Source organism: Nematolebias whitei, chromosome 17 (genome assembly GCF_014905685.2).
Source record: "Nematolebias whitei isolate Nwh7 chromosome 17, NemWhi1, whole genome shotgun sequence".
In the NCBI taxonomy this organism is placed as follows: domain Eukaryota; kingdom Metazoa; phylum Chordata; class Actinopteri; order Cyprinodontiformes; family Rivulidae; genus Nematolebias; species Nematolebias whitei.
Genome location: NC_056514.1, coordinates 1,965,869 through 1,981,517, shown reverse-complemented (window position 1 = coordinate 1,981,517; position 15,649 = coordinate 1,965,869). Strand labels below are relative to the sequence as shown.

Here is a 15,649-nt window from a genome sequence, read left to right as displayed (position 1 = left end):
ATAAAATGAATAATCTCTAGATTGGGGGTGCATATGTCTCCAAACATCTATCAAATTTAATTCTTCCATAAACAATAATGTTGTTGTGGCCGACTTAGTTTTGGAAGTTGAGCTTGATGCTTTATCCAAGACTGGGTCTAAGCAGAAATTAAAATCTCCCCCTACAAGAATATTTTTTTGCCCTTCTGATACCTTAAGAAAGATATCCTGAATGAAAGAGGCATCGTCATAATTTGGGCCATAAAGATTTAAAAAGGTCCAACATTCAGAGAAAATTTGGCAGTTTATTAACACATAGCGGCCTAAAGGATCAGTAACCACCTCCTGAATTATGATGGAGTATTTTTATTTATTAATATAGCGACTCCTCGTGCTTTTGAGCTAAAGGATGAAGTAAACACTTGGCCTATCCATCTTCCTTTTAATTTTCTATGCTCTTGCATGGTAAGATGAGTCTCCTGGATAAATGCAATGTCTGTTTTAATCTTTTTTAAATATGTCAAAACTCTTTCTTTTAACTGGCCCATTCAAACCATTCACATTAAAACTGACAATTTTCACTACTGTATTAATGCAAGAAGTAGAACATTAAACAAAACATATTATGGTTTCTCAGTGTCAAATTCACAAAGAGTCTCTCCTGAAAACCTAAAAATAAAACAAAAACAAAATTGTTACCTCCCCCCTCCCTGAAATGCCGATCCCCTAAACTTACGGCATTAACCAAAATGACCAATGGGGTTTCCATATGACACTCTCTGAAAACAGCACATCTATCTCTTGTGCTAGTCTGGTCTAGAGTTATTTTAAACATAATTTTAATTTTGATTCTCGGTGTAAGGAATTCTCTTTAAGAAATAAAAACTCCAACAAGTGTGTTCTGCATTTTAAAATACAGATAACAGAGTAAAGTACCTTAAGGATGTTCTAACTGTCCCATATAACGCTCTTTATATAACTGTAGTAGTATGTCATATAGGATATATATTCATACTTTTCACGAGTTCCTCATCTTTCTGACTGTGTAAATGTCGTGCATTGAATTCTAACAGAAATGTAACGAGAGACGTTATTTATCTTTGACCCATCAAATGAATGCGGTCATTTATTTTCAGAATCAAAGTTTAACATCAAACATTTACATTAATTTGGCAAAATATGAAAATAATAACAGACAAGTTTCACAAATAATGGGCATCAATCACACGGCGGTGATCGAGGACTTTGCTTCAGATATTTCTAAAATATCTGTACTGATTTTAAGAGAAAGCAGAGTTTAAGATGGAAATGGAGATTTATCTTACAGAGAGATTTGTGAGGGAATTAATCTGTTTGACCAGAAACGTTGCACGCTCCATCAGATCTCAGCTTGCGACGGTACACTCGGTTGAAGTAGATCGTTACCTGGTTGATGATAAATCAGCTCGGTATAGAATCCTTCAGACTCTTTCAGCGTCTCCGTTGAGCAGCTGAAATCCTTCGAGAGTCGTACGAGGTTGTTCAAACAGAAGTTATAATCCCAAAACGTCTCTGGATCATCCTGAACGCGTTTGCATCCAAGAACTCTAACTCCATCAACTCATCAGCACTCTGTGTGGAACTCTCAGAGCTCTGCAGCATCAGACTCTTTTTAGCTCCATTAATCTTCAGCGTCTGGCTTCAGACTTCAGATTCCAGCACTCTCTAACAAGAACCGGGAAGTTGCCACATTTTAAATGAGTTGACTTCCGGGTCAATTTAGAGCTTTCTGATTGGTCGATGGACCAGGAAAAGGTGTGGTTTGTGATGTAAGGTGTTATGAAAAGTCGAGGTCAGAGAATGAGATTGTTCAACAACTAACAGAAAGATTACTGCGTAAAATCAGACTTCGTGGAGTCTCACTCTGCTGTATCTTCTCAAATAGTTAAACATGACATTTTTTCTCAGTAAACATTTTAGTTGACCGAGAACCGACCTTTAACATACTTACAAAACTTGGCTCATTGCAGACAGAAAAATCAAGAAATGCATATTAACCTGATTTCTTCTTTGAATGAGGAATAAAAATCATTACTTACTGTTTATGTAAAATAAAAATGAGTAGTTCTCTTCAACCTGTAAACATTGAGTGAACTAACACAATTTGATTATCAAACATTTGTAAAATAGTAATGATCATAGAGAATTGTCTTTTCTGCTTGATTAATTCAAGAAAGAAAGTCACCAGATGGCTCAAACTGTATTTCTGGATGCAGATCAATGAAATAACAGTCTGAGGTCAGATCAGGTTCACTACATAACTGAGAAGAATAGCATTTTCCTCATAGCCCCATTTGGAGAGTTGTGCCTGTCAGGCAAGAGTCAGGGCTCACTAACCCCCGAAAAATCTCGGAGGAAGGACCCCACGTCTTCAGGGTCTTGAAGAACTTTGTCTCCCCATCCGGCAGGACCACTCTTAGGGGTTGCTGGGTACAGAAGACTAAACTGCAATTTTTTTGCATGTAGTTTCTTCTTGACAGTATTATATTCCTTCCTCCGCCTCACCAGGCTCGCGCTGAGATCTGGGAAGAACATCACAGGTGCTCCGCTGAAGGTAACAGGTTCACCCTTTTCTCTGGATGTCTTGGCGGCCGTACGAAGGATCTTATCCCGGTCTTGGTATTTAAGCAAACTGATGAGAATGGGTCTGGGCTGTTCCACCCTTTGCATGTTAAATGTAGGAGATCGATGTGCCTGTTCAATCACTGGGGGAACTGTGAAATGTTATTTTCCCAGCACCGAGGGGATCCACTTCATGAAGAACTGTCTGTTCCTTTCCCTCAAGGCCTTCGGGCAGGTTAATTATGCGGATGTTGTTATGCCAGCTTTGGTTTTCCAGTTTGTCCACTTAATCAATTAGAAAGTCTTTATCTTTAATGAGGCGCTGAACATGAGATTCCAGTTTGGTTAACTTATCCTCGGCTGTGTTAATCCATTCCTCCGCCTCTGTGATTCAGGAACCCAGGCCATCTATCATAGATTTCAGGCCGGAGATGGATTGATTAATGTCAGCAGTTTTGGTGTCAAGTTTGTCAGAGTTAGCTTGTGTGGATTTTCTCCGGGTACTCTAGTTTCCTCCCACAGACCAAAAACATGCATGTTAGGCGGCCTTCAGGCCAAGGCCTCCCTTGCAAAAGAGATCTGTGATCTCAATGGGATTTGCCTGGCTAAATAAAGCTTAATAATAAATAATAATGTCCTAGTAGATGCTGTGTTGACTGCAGACTTCAGAAAACCCAGTGGACCAGCACTAGCTGACGACATGGCACCAAGCCATCACTGACTGTGGAAACTTCACACTGGACTTCAAGTGACATGGATTCTGTGCCTCTCCACTCTTCCTCCAGACTCTGGGACCTTGATTTCTAAACGACTTGCAAAAAAAAAAAAAAAAAAACATTAGCTAGCAACTAAACTAGCATTTGTTTATTTTTCCTGCTGCACCGCACCATACTTTAAACATACTGTTACACCTCCGGCTACCACCAAATAAGAGAAAGCATGAAGACCAGGGAACTATGAACACACTTTGGAGGTAAAGTTGTGGCAGATCAGGGTTGAGGTAAAAAAAAAAAAAGTTGAGGTTTAATTAAAAATGGCTTTGTTGTGAATTGCTAAGAAATTTTGTAGATTGGACCAGTTTGAAAATGGTATCTGTTTTGTTCCATTGTTATTGTTATGTTAAAATAAATCTCAGAATTTAGCCTATTTTAATTAAGAGTGCATTTTTTTCCTCTCAGGCTCTCACTCAAGGTGGCTGCTTCTGTCTTTCCTCCCCCGTTTTTCCTTCTTCCTGCTCTGCTCTCTGTGTGTCTGAAGCGCCTGGTACACATCTCCCGAACGTAAATTAAGATTATGGATCTGGTATCGTGGGTGTTCAACTCTATTGATAAGATTTTTTTCATCAAAACGACAAGGTCCTGGAGAACCTGCATGTCCAGCTGAGACTCACGCTGTGGGGTACGTCATGGACCCATGGGGAGTGTGGCAGCTGATGTGCCTCTCAGTCCTGTCGCAGGAGGATGTTGAAGACGTTCACATATTTGGAATTATGATAGCAGGGACTCGGCGTTTTGGCATCGGGGGGGGGGGGGGGGGGGCTCTGTTTTATCGACTTTTGAAGAAGACATCGCAGCAGTTTCAGCCATGGAAAAGCTTTCGAGTCAGTGTGAAGGTTTGGTCCGTGCTGTAGGAACTCTAAATCAACTGGTTTACGAGCTAAACCGTAAGGTGGAGGCGATTTATGAGAATCGCAGGCCACCTGTGGCTACTGGGACTCATCAGTGTGGTGGGTTTGACCTTGAAGGAGACTCATAGCATGGATCAGTGGAATGTAATCCCACAATTAGGCTATTTCAGAACCAGAACGTCAAGATGGACTCAAAGCTAAAGAAAAAGTAATTTGTCTGCCTGAAGAAAATCAACGCTCAAAGCTTATCTGAATCTGACTCCCGATGGCCTTGGAAACGGGCCGACTTATCAAATTTCTCCTGGGTCATGGGTAACCAAGGACAAAAGCTTCCATCTATCACACAACACCCCCCCCCCCCCCCAGAACTTTCTGTGCAAGCTTATCAGAACTGTCGGCTGAAACATCATCATCAGAACTGTAGCTGATCTGAAGAAACGCTCATGAACAAATCTCAACACCTTGACGTCAAATGCAAATGTAATCATGTTTGAATTGTGCTGCTGGTAGAGTTTTTTGATGTTTCGAATAGTGTCCTGATAGACAAGATGTGAAAGATCTTTTTTTGTAATACCATTATCTACCCTCATGTTTCTCCCCCTTTGCCTATCTAAGGTTATTATTCTGAAAAAGGATAAGAGAGGCTGCGTTTAGTTATAGTAGCAGCTTCATGCACTCTGTCCATCTTCCGGATGACTGCATGTACATGTTCTCGTTGTATCTCAGTGCAATGATAATAAAGCTTATTCTGATTCTGATTATTCTTGCAAGAAGGAATGTATATTAAATGCACCAACGGTTCAAACAATACAAGCCATAACAGCAATTCACTGTAAACTAGAGAAATTGCATTTCCTACGAAAATGCAGTGTGAATGCTTTTTGCAGAAGAACTTCCTGTAAAACAGATGAAATTAGCTACAAAACATGATGAAATGTAGCTGAAAATGAAGAACAAGCTCAAGAAAGCAGAAAGAATACATATTTGCTGGATTAGGTTTAAATAAGCCAAAATTAGCAAAAAATTAGGAAATGAGCAAAAAAACACTGAAATTAGCCAAATACAGCAGAAAATTAGCTGAAAAGGCAGAAAGAATCTTAAATTAATATAGGGAAGTGAAAAAGTTGTAATAATGTAGCTGAAAATGTGTAATTAGCTGGAAAAGTTAAATTTGGTATAAAACTGCTAAATAGTAGCTGAGATAGCAGAAAAAGATGAAACTAGCAGAAATAAACTGAAAAAAGCATAACCAGCTGAAATTAGCAGAAAGAAGTTAATTAGGTTGAAAGTAGCAAAAATTACCACAAAATAATGAATTTATCCGAAATCCTCTGTAATTAGCTAAAAATGCTAAAAAGCTAGTTAAAAAGCTAGCTAAAAATAAGTGTTTTATTAGTACCCCAGCTTAAATCAGCAGAAATAGCATGTTTGCCCAATTAGGCTGAAAGAAGCAGAAATGAGCACAAAGAAGTAGAAATTATCTGACAAAAAGCTTAAATAAGCAAAAAAAACAGCTGAAAAGTAGCTAAACAAAAGCAGAATGAAGCTTAAATTACCAGAAGGAAGATGAAGAGCACATTTTTGCTCAGTTAGGCTGAAGAAAGTTTAAATGAGTGCAACAAATGTGGAATTTGCTGAAAAAGCTAAAATTAGCATGAAACAGCTAAATAGTAGTTGAAGTAGCAGAAAAGGCTGAAACTTGCATAAATTAGCTGAAAGGATCATAAGCTGAAATTAGCAGAAAGAAGTTAGAAGAAACCCACAAATGTTGTAGTTAGCAGAAAGATCCTGAAAGGAGCAAAAAGCAGCTGAAAGAACAGCTGAAAGTAGCTGAAAAAATGTTTTAATTTGCACAAGGTAGCCCAAAGTCCCATAGTGGACTGATGCATTGGCCTAAAATCGTCCTCTTGTCCTAGAGTCTTTGTGGAATCTTTTGAACCTTTGGTATAAAGTGAAACCAACTCACCTTTGCCAAAGTAAAGGGTTGGTTTCATGTTTCAGACATAATATTCTGAAGTTATAAGTGAACTGTTTTGTGTCCCACAGAGCGCCAGCTGACAGTGTCACATCGAGGCGAGAACAGAAGCGAGCTCAGTACAAACAGGTCAGAGCTCACGTTCAGAAGGAGGACAGCCGGGTGCAAGCATACGGCTGGAGCTTACCCAAGAAATACAAAGTATGAAGTGTTGGGTTTTTTTTTTATTTGCACCCCATTTTTACGGTACCCATTGCTTTTTGAAATGGCAGAATTGCACGAGACATGATCCATAACACAGTACTGCTTTTTATTAAAAAAAATGTTTTCAGGTCAGTGGTGCTCAGGCAGAGAGCAAGATGAAGAATCTACCTGTTCCTGTCTTCCTCAGACCTTTGGATGAAAAAGATCCTTCTATGAAGGTGTTTCCTCCATCTTCTAATCATATTTTTGTATTTGCAAAATCTTGGCCCAAAACCGTCAAACATACCGACTTGGAAAAAAATGAACAAGCTGTTTAAAATAATGACATAAAGGAGTTTGTAATAATCTAACTAGAGAAAATGCATTTCCTGTGAAAATGCAGTGTGAATGATTATTGCAGAAGAATTTGCTAAAAAAAAATAAAAATAAAAAAACAGCATACAGGTCCTTCTCAAAAAATTAGCATATTGTGATAAAGGTCATTATTTTCCATAATGTAATGATAAAAATGAAACTTTCATATATTTCAGATTCATTGCACACCAACTGAAATATTTCAGGTCTTTAATTGTTTTAATACTGATGATTATGGCATACAGCTCATGAAAACCCAAAATGCCTGTCCCAAAAAATGAGCATATTTCATCCCACCAATGAAAGACAAGTGTTTTTAATACAAAAAACACCAACCTTCAAATAATCATGTTCAGTTATGCACTCAATACTTGGTCGGGAATCCTTTTGCATGAATGACTGCTTCAGTGCGGCGTGGCATGGAGGCAATCAGCCTGTGGCACTGCTGAGGTGTTATGGAGGCCCAGGATGCTTCAATAGCGGCCTTAAGCTCATCCAGAGTGTTGGGTCTTGTTCTCTCAACTTTCTCTTCACAATATCCCACAGGTTCTCTATGGGGTTCAGGTCAGGAGAGTTGGCAGGCCAATTGAGCACAGTAATACCATGGTCAGTAAACCATTTACCAGTGGTTTTGGCACTGTGAGCAGGTGCCAGGTCGTGCTGAAAAATGAAATCTTCATCTCCATAAAGCTTTTCAGCAGATGGAAGCATGAAGTGCTCCAAAATCTCCTGATAGCTAGCTGCATTGACCCTGCCCTTGATAAAACACAGTGGACCAACACCAGCAGCTGACATGGCACCCCAGACCATCACTGACTGTGGGTGCTTCACACTGGACTTCTGGCATTTTGACATTTCCTTCTCCCCAGTCTTCCTCCAGACTCTGGCACCTTGATTTCCGAATGACATGCAAAAGTGCTGCTTCTCTGTAGCCCAGGTCAGGCACTTCTGCCGCTGTTTCTGGTTCAAGAGTGGCTTGACCTGGGGAATGCGGCACCTGTAGCCCATTTCCTGCACACGCATGTGCACGGTGGCTCTGGATGTTTCTACTCCAGACTCAGTCCACTGCTTCCGCAGGTCCCCCAAGGTCTGGAATCGGCCCTTCTCCACAATCCTCCTCAGGGTCCGGTCACCTCTTCTCGTTGTGCAGCGTTTTCTGCCACACTTTTCCCTTCCCACAGACTTCCCACTGAGGTGCCTTGATACAGCACTCTGGGAACAGCCTATTCGTTCAGCAATTTCTTTCTGTGTCTTACCCTCTTGCTTGAGAGTGTCAATGATGGCCTTCTGGACAGCAGTCAGGTCGGCAGTCTTACCCATGATTGTGGTTTTGAATAATGAACAAGGCTGGGAGTTTTTAAAAGCCTCAGGAATCTTTTGCAGGTGTTTAGAGTTACGTCGTTGATTCAGGTGGTTAGGTTAATAGCTTGTTTAGAGAAGCTTTTCATGATATGCTCATTTTTTGAGACAGGCATTTTGGGTTTTCATGAGCTGTATGCCATAATCATCAGTATTAAAACAATTAAAGACCTGAAATATTTCAGTTGGTGTGCAATGAATCTGAAATATATGAAAGTTTCATTTTTATCATTACATTATGGAAAATAATGACCTTTATCACAATATGCTAATTTTTTGAGAAGGACCTGTAAAGTAGCTAAAAAAAAAAAAGTACTTAAATGTAGTTGAAATGGAAGAACAAGCCTAAATTAGCAGAAGAAAGCAGAAACAACACATATTTGCTGAATTAGATTTAAATAAGCAGGAATTATTACAAAATCAAGGAAATGAGCAAAAAAAAAATCTGAAATGAGCAAAAAATTGCCAAAAAGTATCTGAAAATGCAGAAGCTTAAGCCACCAGAAGTACTAAGTAGAAAGAACTATAATGAGCTCAGAAAATGTGGAATTAGCTGAAACGGCTAAATTAGCATTAAAAGAGCTAAATAGTAGCTGAAAGAACAGAAAAAGCTGAAACTAGCAGAAAAATCTGGATGGATCATAACAAGTTAAAATTAGCATAAATAAGTTAATTAGGCAGAAAATAGCAGAAATTAACATGAAAAACTTGAATTTATCTTAAACTGCTGAAGTTAGCTAAAAATGTTAAAAAGCTAGCTGAAAAGTTAGAACAAGCTTAAAATAGCAGAAGAAAGCAGAAAGAACATGTTTGCCCAGTTATGCTGAAAGAAGCAGAAATGAGTACAAAAAAGTGGAAATCGTCTGAAAAAAGCTGAAATTAGCAACAACAAAGAAACACAACTGGAAAGTAGCTAAAAAAAAGGCAGAAAGAAACTTGTGTTACCAGAAGAAAGTGGAGAGAGCACATTTTTGGTGAATTAGGCTGAAAAAAGCCGGAAAAGGGTAGAGTGCCAGCTGAGTGAAGCTGACACCCCACCCACTTCCAAAATTAAAGCAACTGGTCTGAATGGTTAGTGCTCCGTTAGTGCTGGTTTGTGCCGTTAAAATTTTCGTTTGTGCTGCTTTGCTTTATGAGATATTAAAAGTTATAATTTTGACCTGTAATAGACGCTCAGGCGCGTTCACGCACACGTCAGGGCAGAGCGTTTACTTAAGGCGGGCGCGCGCTCCGGCTGTAATTGTGTGGATCAGATTTGACAACAAAAACACAACTGTCGTAAATGTTTCCTTTTAGTACCTGATTGCGGTTATAAAGGACGCGTGAACGCGCCTGAGCGTCTATCACAGGTCAAAATTATAACTTTTAATATCTCATAAAACAAAGCAGCACAAACGAAAATTTTAACGGCACAAACCAGCACTAACGGAGCACTAACCATTCAGACCAGTTGCTTTAATTTTGGAAGTGGGTGGGGTGTCAGCTTCACTCAGCTTAGAGTGCCCTCTCTGGGTCAGGGAGGAGGTCCTGCCCCTACTGGAGGAGTTCAAGTATCTTGGGGTCTTGTTCACGAATGAGGGAAAAATGGAGCGTGAGATGGATAGGCGGATTGGTGCAGCGTCTGCAGTGAAGTAGGCGCTGTATCAGTCTGTCGTGGTGAAGAGAGAGCTGAGTCAAAAGGCGAAGCTCTCAATTTACCGATCGATCTACGTTTCTACCCTCATCTATGGTTAGGATGCCTCCTGGACGCCTCCCTGGTGAGGTGTTCCGGACACGTCCCACCGGGAGGAGACCCAGAAGAAGACCCAGGACACGCTGGAGGGACTATGTTTCTCGGCTGACCTGGGAACGCCTCGGGATTCCCCTGGAGGAGCTGGACCAAGTGGCTGCAGAGAGGGGAGTCTGGGCCTCCCTACTTAGGCTGCTACCTTCGCAACTCGACCCCGGATAAGCAGAAGAAAATGGATGGATGGATGGATGGATGGATGGATGGATGGATGGATGGATGGATGGATGGATGGGCTGAAAAAAGTTGAAAGGGGTGCAGGAATGTGGAATTTGCTGAAAAAGCTAAAATTAGCATAAAAACATTAAATAGTAGCTGAAATAACTTAAACTAGCATAAATAAGCTGAAAGTGGCATAACAAGCTGAAATTAGCATTGAAAAATGTTATTACCGGTAGGCAACATAACTGGTTTGTTCCACTTTGGAGTAAGCTGTTGGGGGAAGAATCAGTTTTGTTGTGCGTTTCCTTGACTGATGAAGCCTTCCGGATCGAAGGCGAAACGTTTCAGCACAAAAAAAGAAATTGTCCAGACCTGACTGAAAAATGTTGGATAGGCTGAAAAAAGTTTAAATGAGTGCAACAAATGTGGAATATGCTGAAAAAGCTAAAATTAGCATGAAACAGCTAAATAGTAGCTGAAATAGCAGAAAAGGCTGAAACTTGCATTAAGTAGCTGAAAGGATCAAAATAAGCTGAAATTAGCAGAAAGAAGTTAAAGAAGCCCAAAAATGTTGTAGATAGCAGAAAGAATTTTAAAGGACCATGACATATCTGAAGAAAAAAACCAGCTCACATTAGCTGGAAGGACAGTAACTGAATAAAAGTTTAAATATGCACAAAGAATCTGAACCAGAACAAAATGTGAAAGGAGCAATTAAAAGTTTTAAACAGCTCTAAAGATTTAATTAAAGGATGTGAAATGAGCTCAATTCATTGTCTATTAGGGAAAAAAATGGCAGAAAAGGCTAAATATTTCAAAAAGATAAAGTTGCACCATAACCAAAATTCATAACACTTTTCCTGAACAAGTTGAACGTTTTGATATACTGTGTTGCTTTTTGAAATAGGGCAAAAATTGTGGAACGAGAAAGATGCCGAAAACTGTGCGGAACAAAATTGTACCACAATTGTGTGAATGCTTTTGAAGCATTCACACAATTATACTAATGTAATCAAGTGTCAAATTATTGATAATCTAAGAAAAGAAAACGTGGGTGTAGTACACTGCCTGGCCCAAAAAAAAAGTCACCGCCAGAAAAAAAGGTCACACACTAATATTTTGTTGGACGGCCTTTAGCTTTGATTATTGCATGTATTCACTGTGGCATTGTTTCAATAAACTTCTGCAATGTCACAAGATCTATTTCATCTAGTGTTGCATTAATTTTTCACCAAGATCTTACGTTGATGTTGGCAGATTCTGACCACTGTGCAAAGCCTTCTCCCAGCACATCCCAAAGATTCTTAATGGGGTTAAGGACTGGACTCTGTGGTGGCCAATCCATGTGTGAAAATTATGTCTCATGCTCCCAGAACCATTCTTTCACAATTCAAACCCGATAAACCCTGGTATTGTCATCTTGGAATAAGCCACTGCCATCAGGGAAGAAAAAAATCTCTTCATGGAATAATCTGGTTATTCAGAATATTTAGGTAGTCGGCTGACCTCATTCTTTGAGCATGTCTTGTTGCTGAACCTAGACCTGACCAACTGCAGCAACCCCACATCATAACACTGCCCCAACAGGCTTGTACAGTAGACACCAGGCATGATGGGTGCATCACTTCTCCTGCCTCTCTTCTTACCCTGATGTGCCCATCACTCTGGAACAGGGTCAATTTGGACTCATCAGACCACATGACCTTCTTCCATTGCTCCAGAGTCCAATCTTTATGCTCCCTAGCAAATTGAAGCCTTTGTTTCCAGTTGGCCTCACTGATTAGTGGTTTTCTTAAGACTACACAGCTGTTCAGTCCCAATCCCTTGAGTTCCCCTTGCATTGTGTGTGTGGAAATGTTCTTACTTTCACTATTAAACATAGCCCTGAGTGCTGCTGGTGTTTTTCTTCCATTTCATTTCACCAAATGTTTAAGTGATCGCCGATCACGATCATTCAGGATTTTTTCCAGCCACATTTCTTCCTCAAAAACGATGGGTCCCCACTATCTTCGTTTTTAATAATGTGTTGGACAGTTCTTAACCCAGTTCTAGTAGTTTCTACAATCTCCTGAGATGTTTCCTCTGTTTGATGCCAATGATTTGACCCTTCTCAAACAGACTGACATCTTTTCCACGGCCACGCCATGTGTCTTTCGACATGGTTGTTGAAGAAATGAGAAGCAACTCATTGCACCAATTGGGGTTAAATAACTTGTTGCAGCTGAAAGATAATCGCCCATGCAATAATTATCCAACAGGAGGCTCGTACCTATTTGCTTTTAAATCCAGGTGCCAGGCAGGCAGTGTATTTGTGTGTTTTGTTGTATTTCACTTCTGTAACCATGTGTCTCTCCTTTAGCTGTGGTGTGCTGCTGGTGTGAATCTGTCTGGAGGGAAAACCAGAGATGGGGGGTCCATAGTGGGGGCCAGTGTGTTTTACCATGACTCATCAGGCCCAGAGTGTCCTAAAAAGAAGACCGGATCTCAAAGTAGCCTTGATAAATTGGATCAAGAACTTAAAGTAAGCAAACCCAACTTTATTCTTCTGTTTTAGATGCAGAATTAATCAGATATTTACCGTAATTCTCGGGCTAGAAAACACACCTGTGTATAAGCTGCACATATTAAATATAAGTTAAATCATAATTTTGTACATAAATAAGACGCCCCAGCTGTGAAGCTGCGTGTGTCCACTGTACAGTGAATGAAAGTGTGCAGCTCTACCTGTTTTGTACTTGTAGTACAAAAATCACCCACTTGATGGGATTCACAGACTATTGCTTGCATTTAAAATAAATGAAGCTGGAATGGTGATCCCAGGTATACTTGAAGCTTCAGTATTTAACTCATGGTAACAACCATTATACCTTCAAAATGAACAAAATACCATTAAATATTTACTGGTAAGCATAATCACTGGACATTAAAGTGCCAAACACCTACGTAACTGAAATTATTTAAAAATTATATTGTTACGACCCGGCTCAGCTAGGAGAAGGGGAGGCAACATTAGAAACCCAGATGGAACAGGTTTGAATAAAATTAATAATTTAATTGGTCAGTTTAAAACAAAATTTAACATTAACAAAGAGGAGGGGTACTTTCAAAATACAAATTACAACAAAGTTTTCACAACCAAGTCAATAACAAAATTAAGGTTAACCAAGTGAACGAATACTCAAACCAAATTTACAATGAGTCAAAACAAAAAGTAAACAAGTAAGCCTTCTAACTGTTTTCAGGTGCTTACAAACAACACCAACTACCAACAGCAACTGCAGGGTTTAATTGTTGGCCAAAGCCAAACAATACACATCAAGAGACTCAAGTCCAAAGACACAGAAACCCATACTAATGGCGAGCTGCTCTAAACAACAGCCACCCTGAATGGCAGGAGAGCTGGGTTTAAATAGGCAGGCCTCTTCTGTGGTTGGAGGAGCAGGAGGTGAAGAAGCCAACCAGGATGCAGATTGATGTCCATTGGGGAGGATTCAGGAAGTGAAGCAGCCAATCCCAGATGGGCCACAGCACAGCTGAGTCAGCAATCAACCTGCAAACACGTTTGCTCAACCAAATGGCCTCAGGCCGTAACAATATACCGGGAAATACTACCCAGAAGTCTTAACGGGGGTCATGTGACCGTAAGTGAAATACCATAGTACAATAATAATTATAATAACTTTTATTTATAATGCACTTTACATTCACAGTAAATCTCAAAGTGCTACAAAGAGTGAACATCAGATAACATCAAAGTACAGATAAAATGTGGTAAATATTCATGAAATCACTGGTAGTACCAATGATTTTGTTGTTAAACAGTATTGGTATCAGCTGCTGTTTTTAAATCTACCTTTACTTTCTAAATTATCTTATCTTAAATTAATATGACGGGATTTCTCTTCAGCGCTAATGAGGATGGGAAGGGAGTTCAAAAAGCGTTCAATACAAAAACAACTGGACTTTATTTGTAACGAGACGTTTCGCTCCTCATCCGAGGAGCTTTCTCAATTCAAAGAGCAGAGAGTGAGAGATACAGGTTATAAGGCTGAGTGAGATAAGACACACACACATATGTAGATTGGCAGTTCACACCTAAACACCTAAACAGTAGGTCTTTGTTCCTCTAATTCACAGACGAGGCCCCTCTGTTCCCATCAGGTGTGAAAACCGGCTGGGAATCTGTTTTAAAGTTGCATTACAAGTTTTTAAAAGTGGAAATCTGAGGCCTCCTCCTCTGTTAAGAGACAGAGTCAGAGTCAGAGTTTCTTTATTGTCATTCGCACCTCATGTGGTACATGTGGTGGAGCGAAATTATGTACACGGGGTCCCAGTTACATCCAACAATAAAATGTCTAAGAAAAACAGTAATAACATCTAAGATATGAACTAAGAAAAACATCAACTAAATATACACTAAGCACTCATAACATAAAACATTGAACATCACCACAAACATGAACATGAGTCTGTGAGCAGATGTGCACGCATGAACACATCAACATTGAAACAGATCAGCAGCAACATGAAACAGATCAGCAGCAACATGATATGGTTTTTCACAGTGATTATTCTAGTTAGAGATTCATGAGTCTAACAGCCTCAGGGTAGAAGCTGTTCCTCAGTCTAGTGGTTCTACACTTAATGCTCCTTAACCTCCTTCCTGAGGGGAGTGGGGCAAAAAGTGTGTGTGCTGGGTGGGTGGGGTCCTTCATGATGCAGGTGGCCCTCTTCCTGCATCTGGAGGTGTAGATGTCTGTGATGGTGGGGAGACTGATTCTGACAGATTTCTGTGCAGCCTTCACCACTCTCTGCAAAGCTTTTCTTTCTGCAGCTGTGCAGCCTCCATGCCACACGTTGATGCTGGAGCACAGGATGCTCTCCACTGCACACCTGTAGAAGGAGGTGAGGACTGAGCTTCCCAGACCAGCTCGCCTCAGCCGTCTGAGGAAGTAGAGTCTCTGATGAGCTTTCTTGATCAGGCTGGTGGTGTTGTTGCTCCAGCTGAGGTTGTCATTCATGTGTACACCCAAGTACTTGTAGCTGGAGACCACTTCCACCGCAGATCCTCTTATGTTCAGGGGGGTGTAGGTGTTTTTGTTCCTTCTGAAGTCCACAATCATCTCCTTTGTCTTCTTCACATTGATGTGAAGGTTATTCTCTCTGCACCAGCTCTCCAGGTGTTCCACCTCTTGCCTGTAGCTGGACTCATCATTGTTTGTGATGCATCCCACCACCACTGTATCATCTGCAAACTTTACAATGTGACAGCCTGGATGGGTAGCTGCACAATCATATGTGAGCAGAGTAAACAGGAGGGGGCTCAACACACATCCCTGAGGTGAGCCAGTGCTGAGGGTTATGGTGGAGGAGGAGAGGTTGTGGATCCTCACTAACTATGGTCTGTTTGTTAAAAAGTCTAGTACCCAGTTGCAGATGGAGGGGCTTAGTCCTAGTGTGGATAGTTTGTCCATCAGGGTTTGGGGGATCATGGTGTTGAAGGCGGATGTGAAGTCCACAAAGAGCATACGGACGTAAGAGTTTTTCTGCTCCAGGTGGTTGAGCGCAGTGTGGACCACAGAGGAGATGGCATCCTCTTTTG

At 40.5% G+C, this 15,649-nt stretch overlaps 1 protein-coding gene across 1 annotated transcript in view; it reads left to right on the top strand.

The window, feature by feature from the left end:
- The window catches only part of LOC119424076 (C-Jun-amino-terminal kinase-interacting protein 4), a 128,745-nt gene that overhangs the window by 83,530 nt on the left and 29,566 nt on the right, over positions 1-15,649 (top strand). Inside the window, exons 11-13 of the mRNA XM_037691547.1 lie at positions 6,254-6,383; positions 6,515-6,604; positions 12,407-12,568. Of these exons, the coding sequence (XP_037547475.1) occupies positions 6,254-6,383; positions 6,515-6,604; positions 12,407-12,568 (382 nt within the window). The remainder of the gene's footprint in view (positions 1-6,253; positions 6,384-6,514; positions 6,605-12,406; positions 12,569-15,649) is intronic.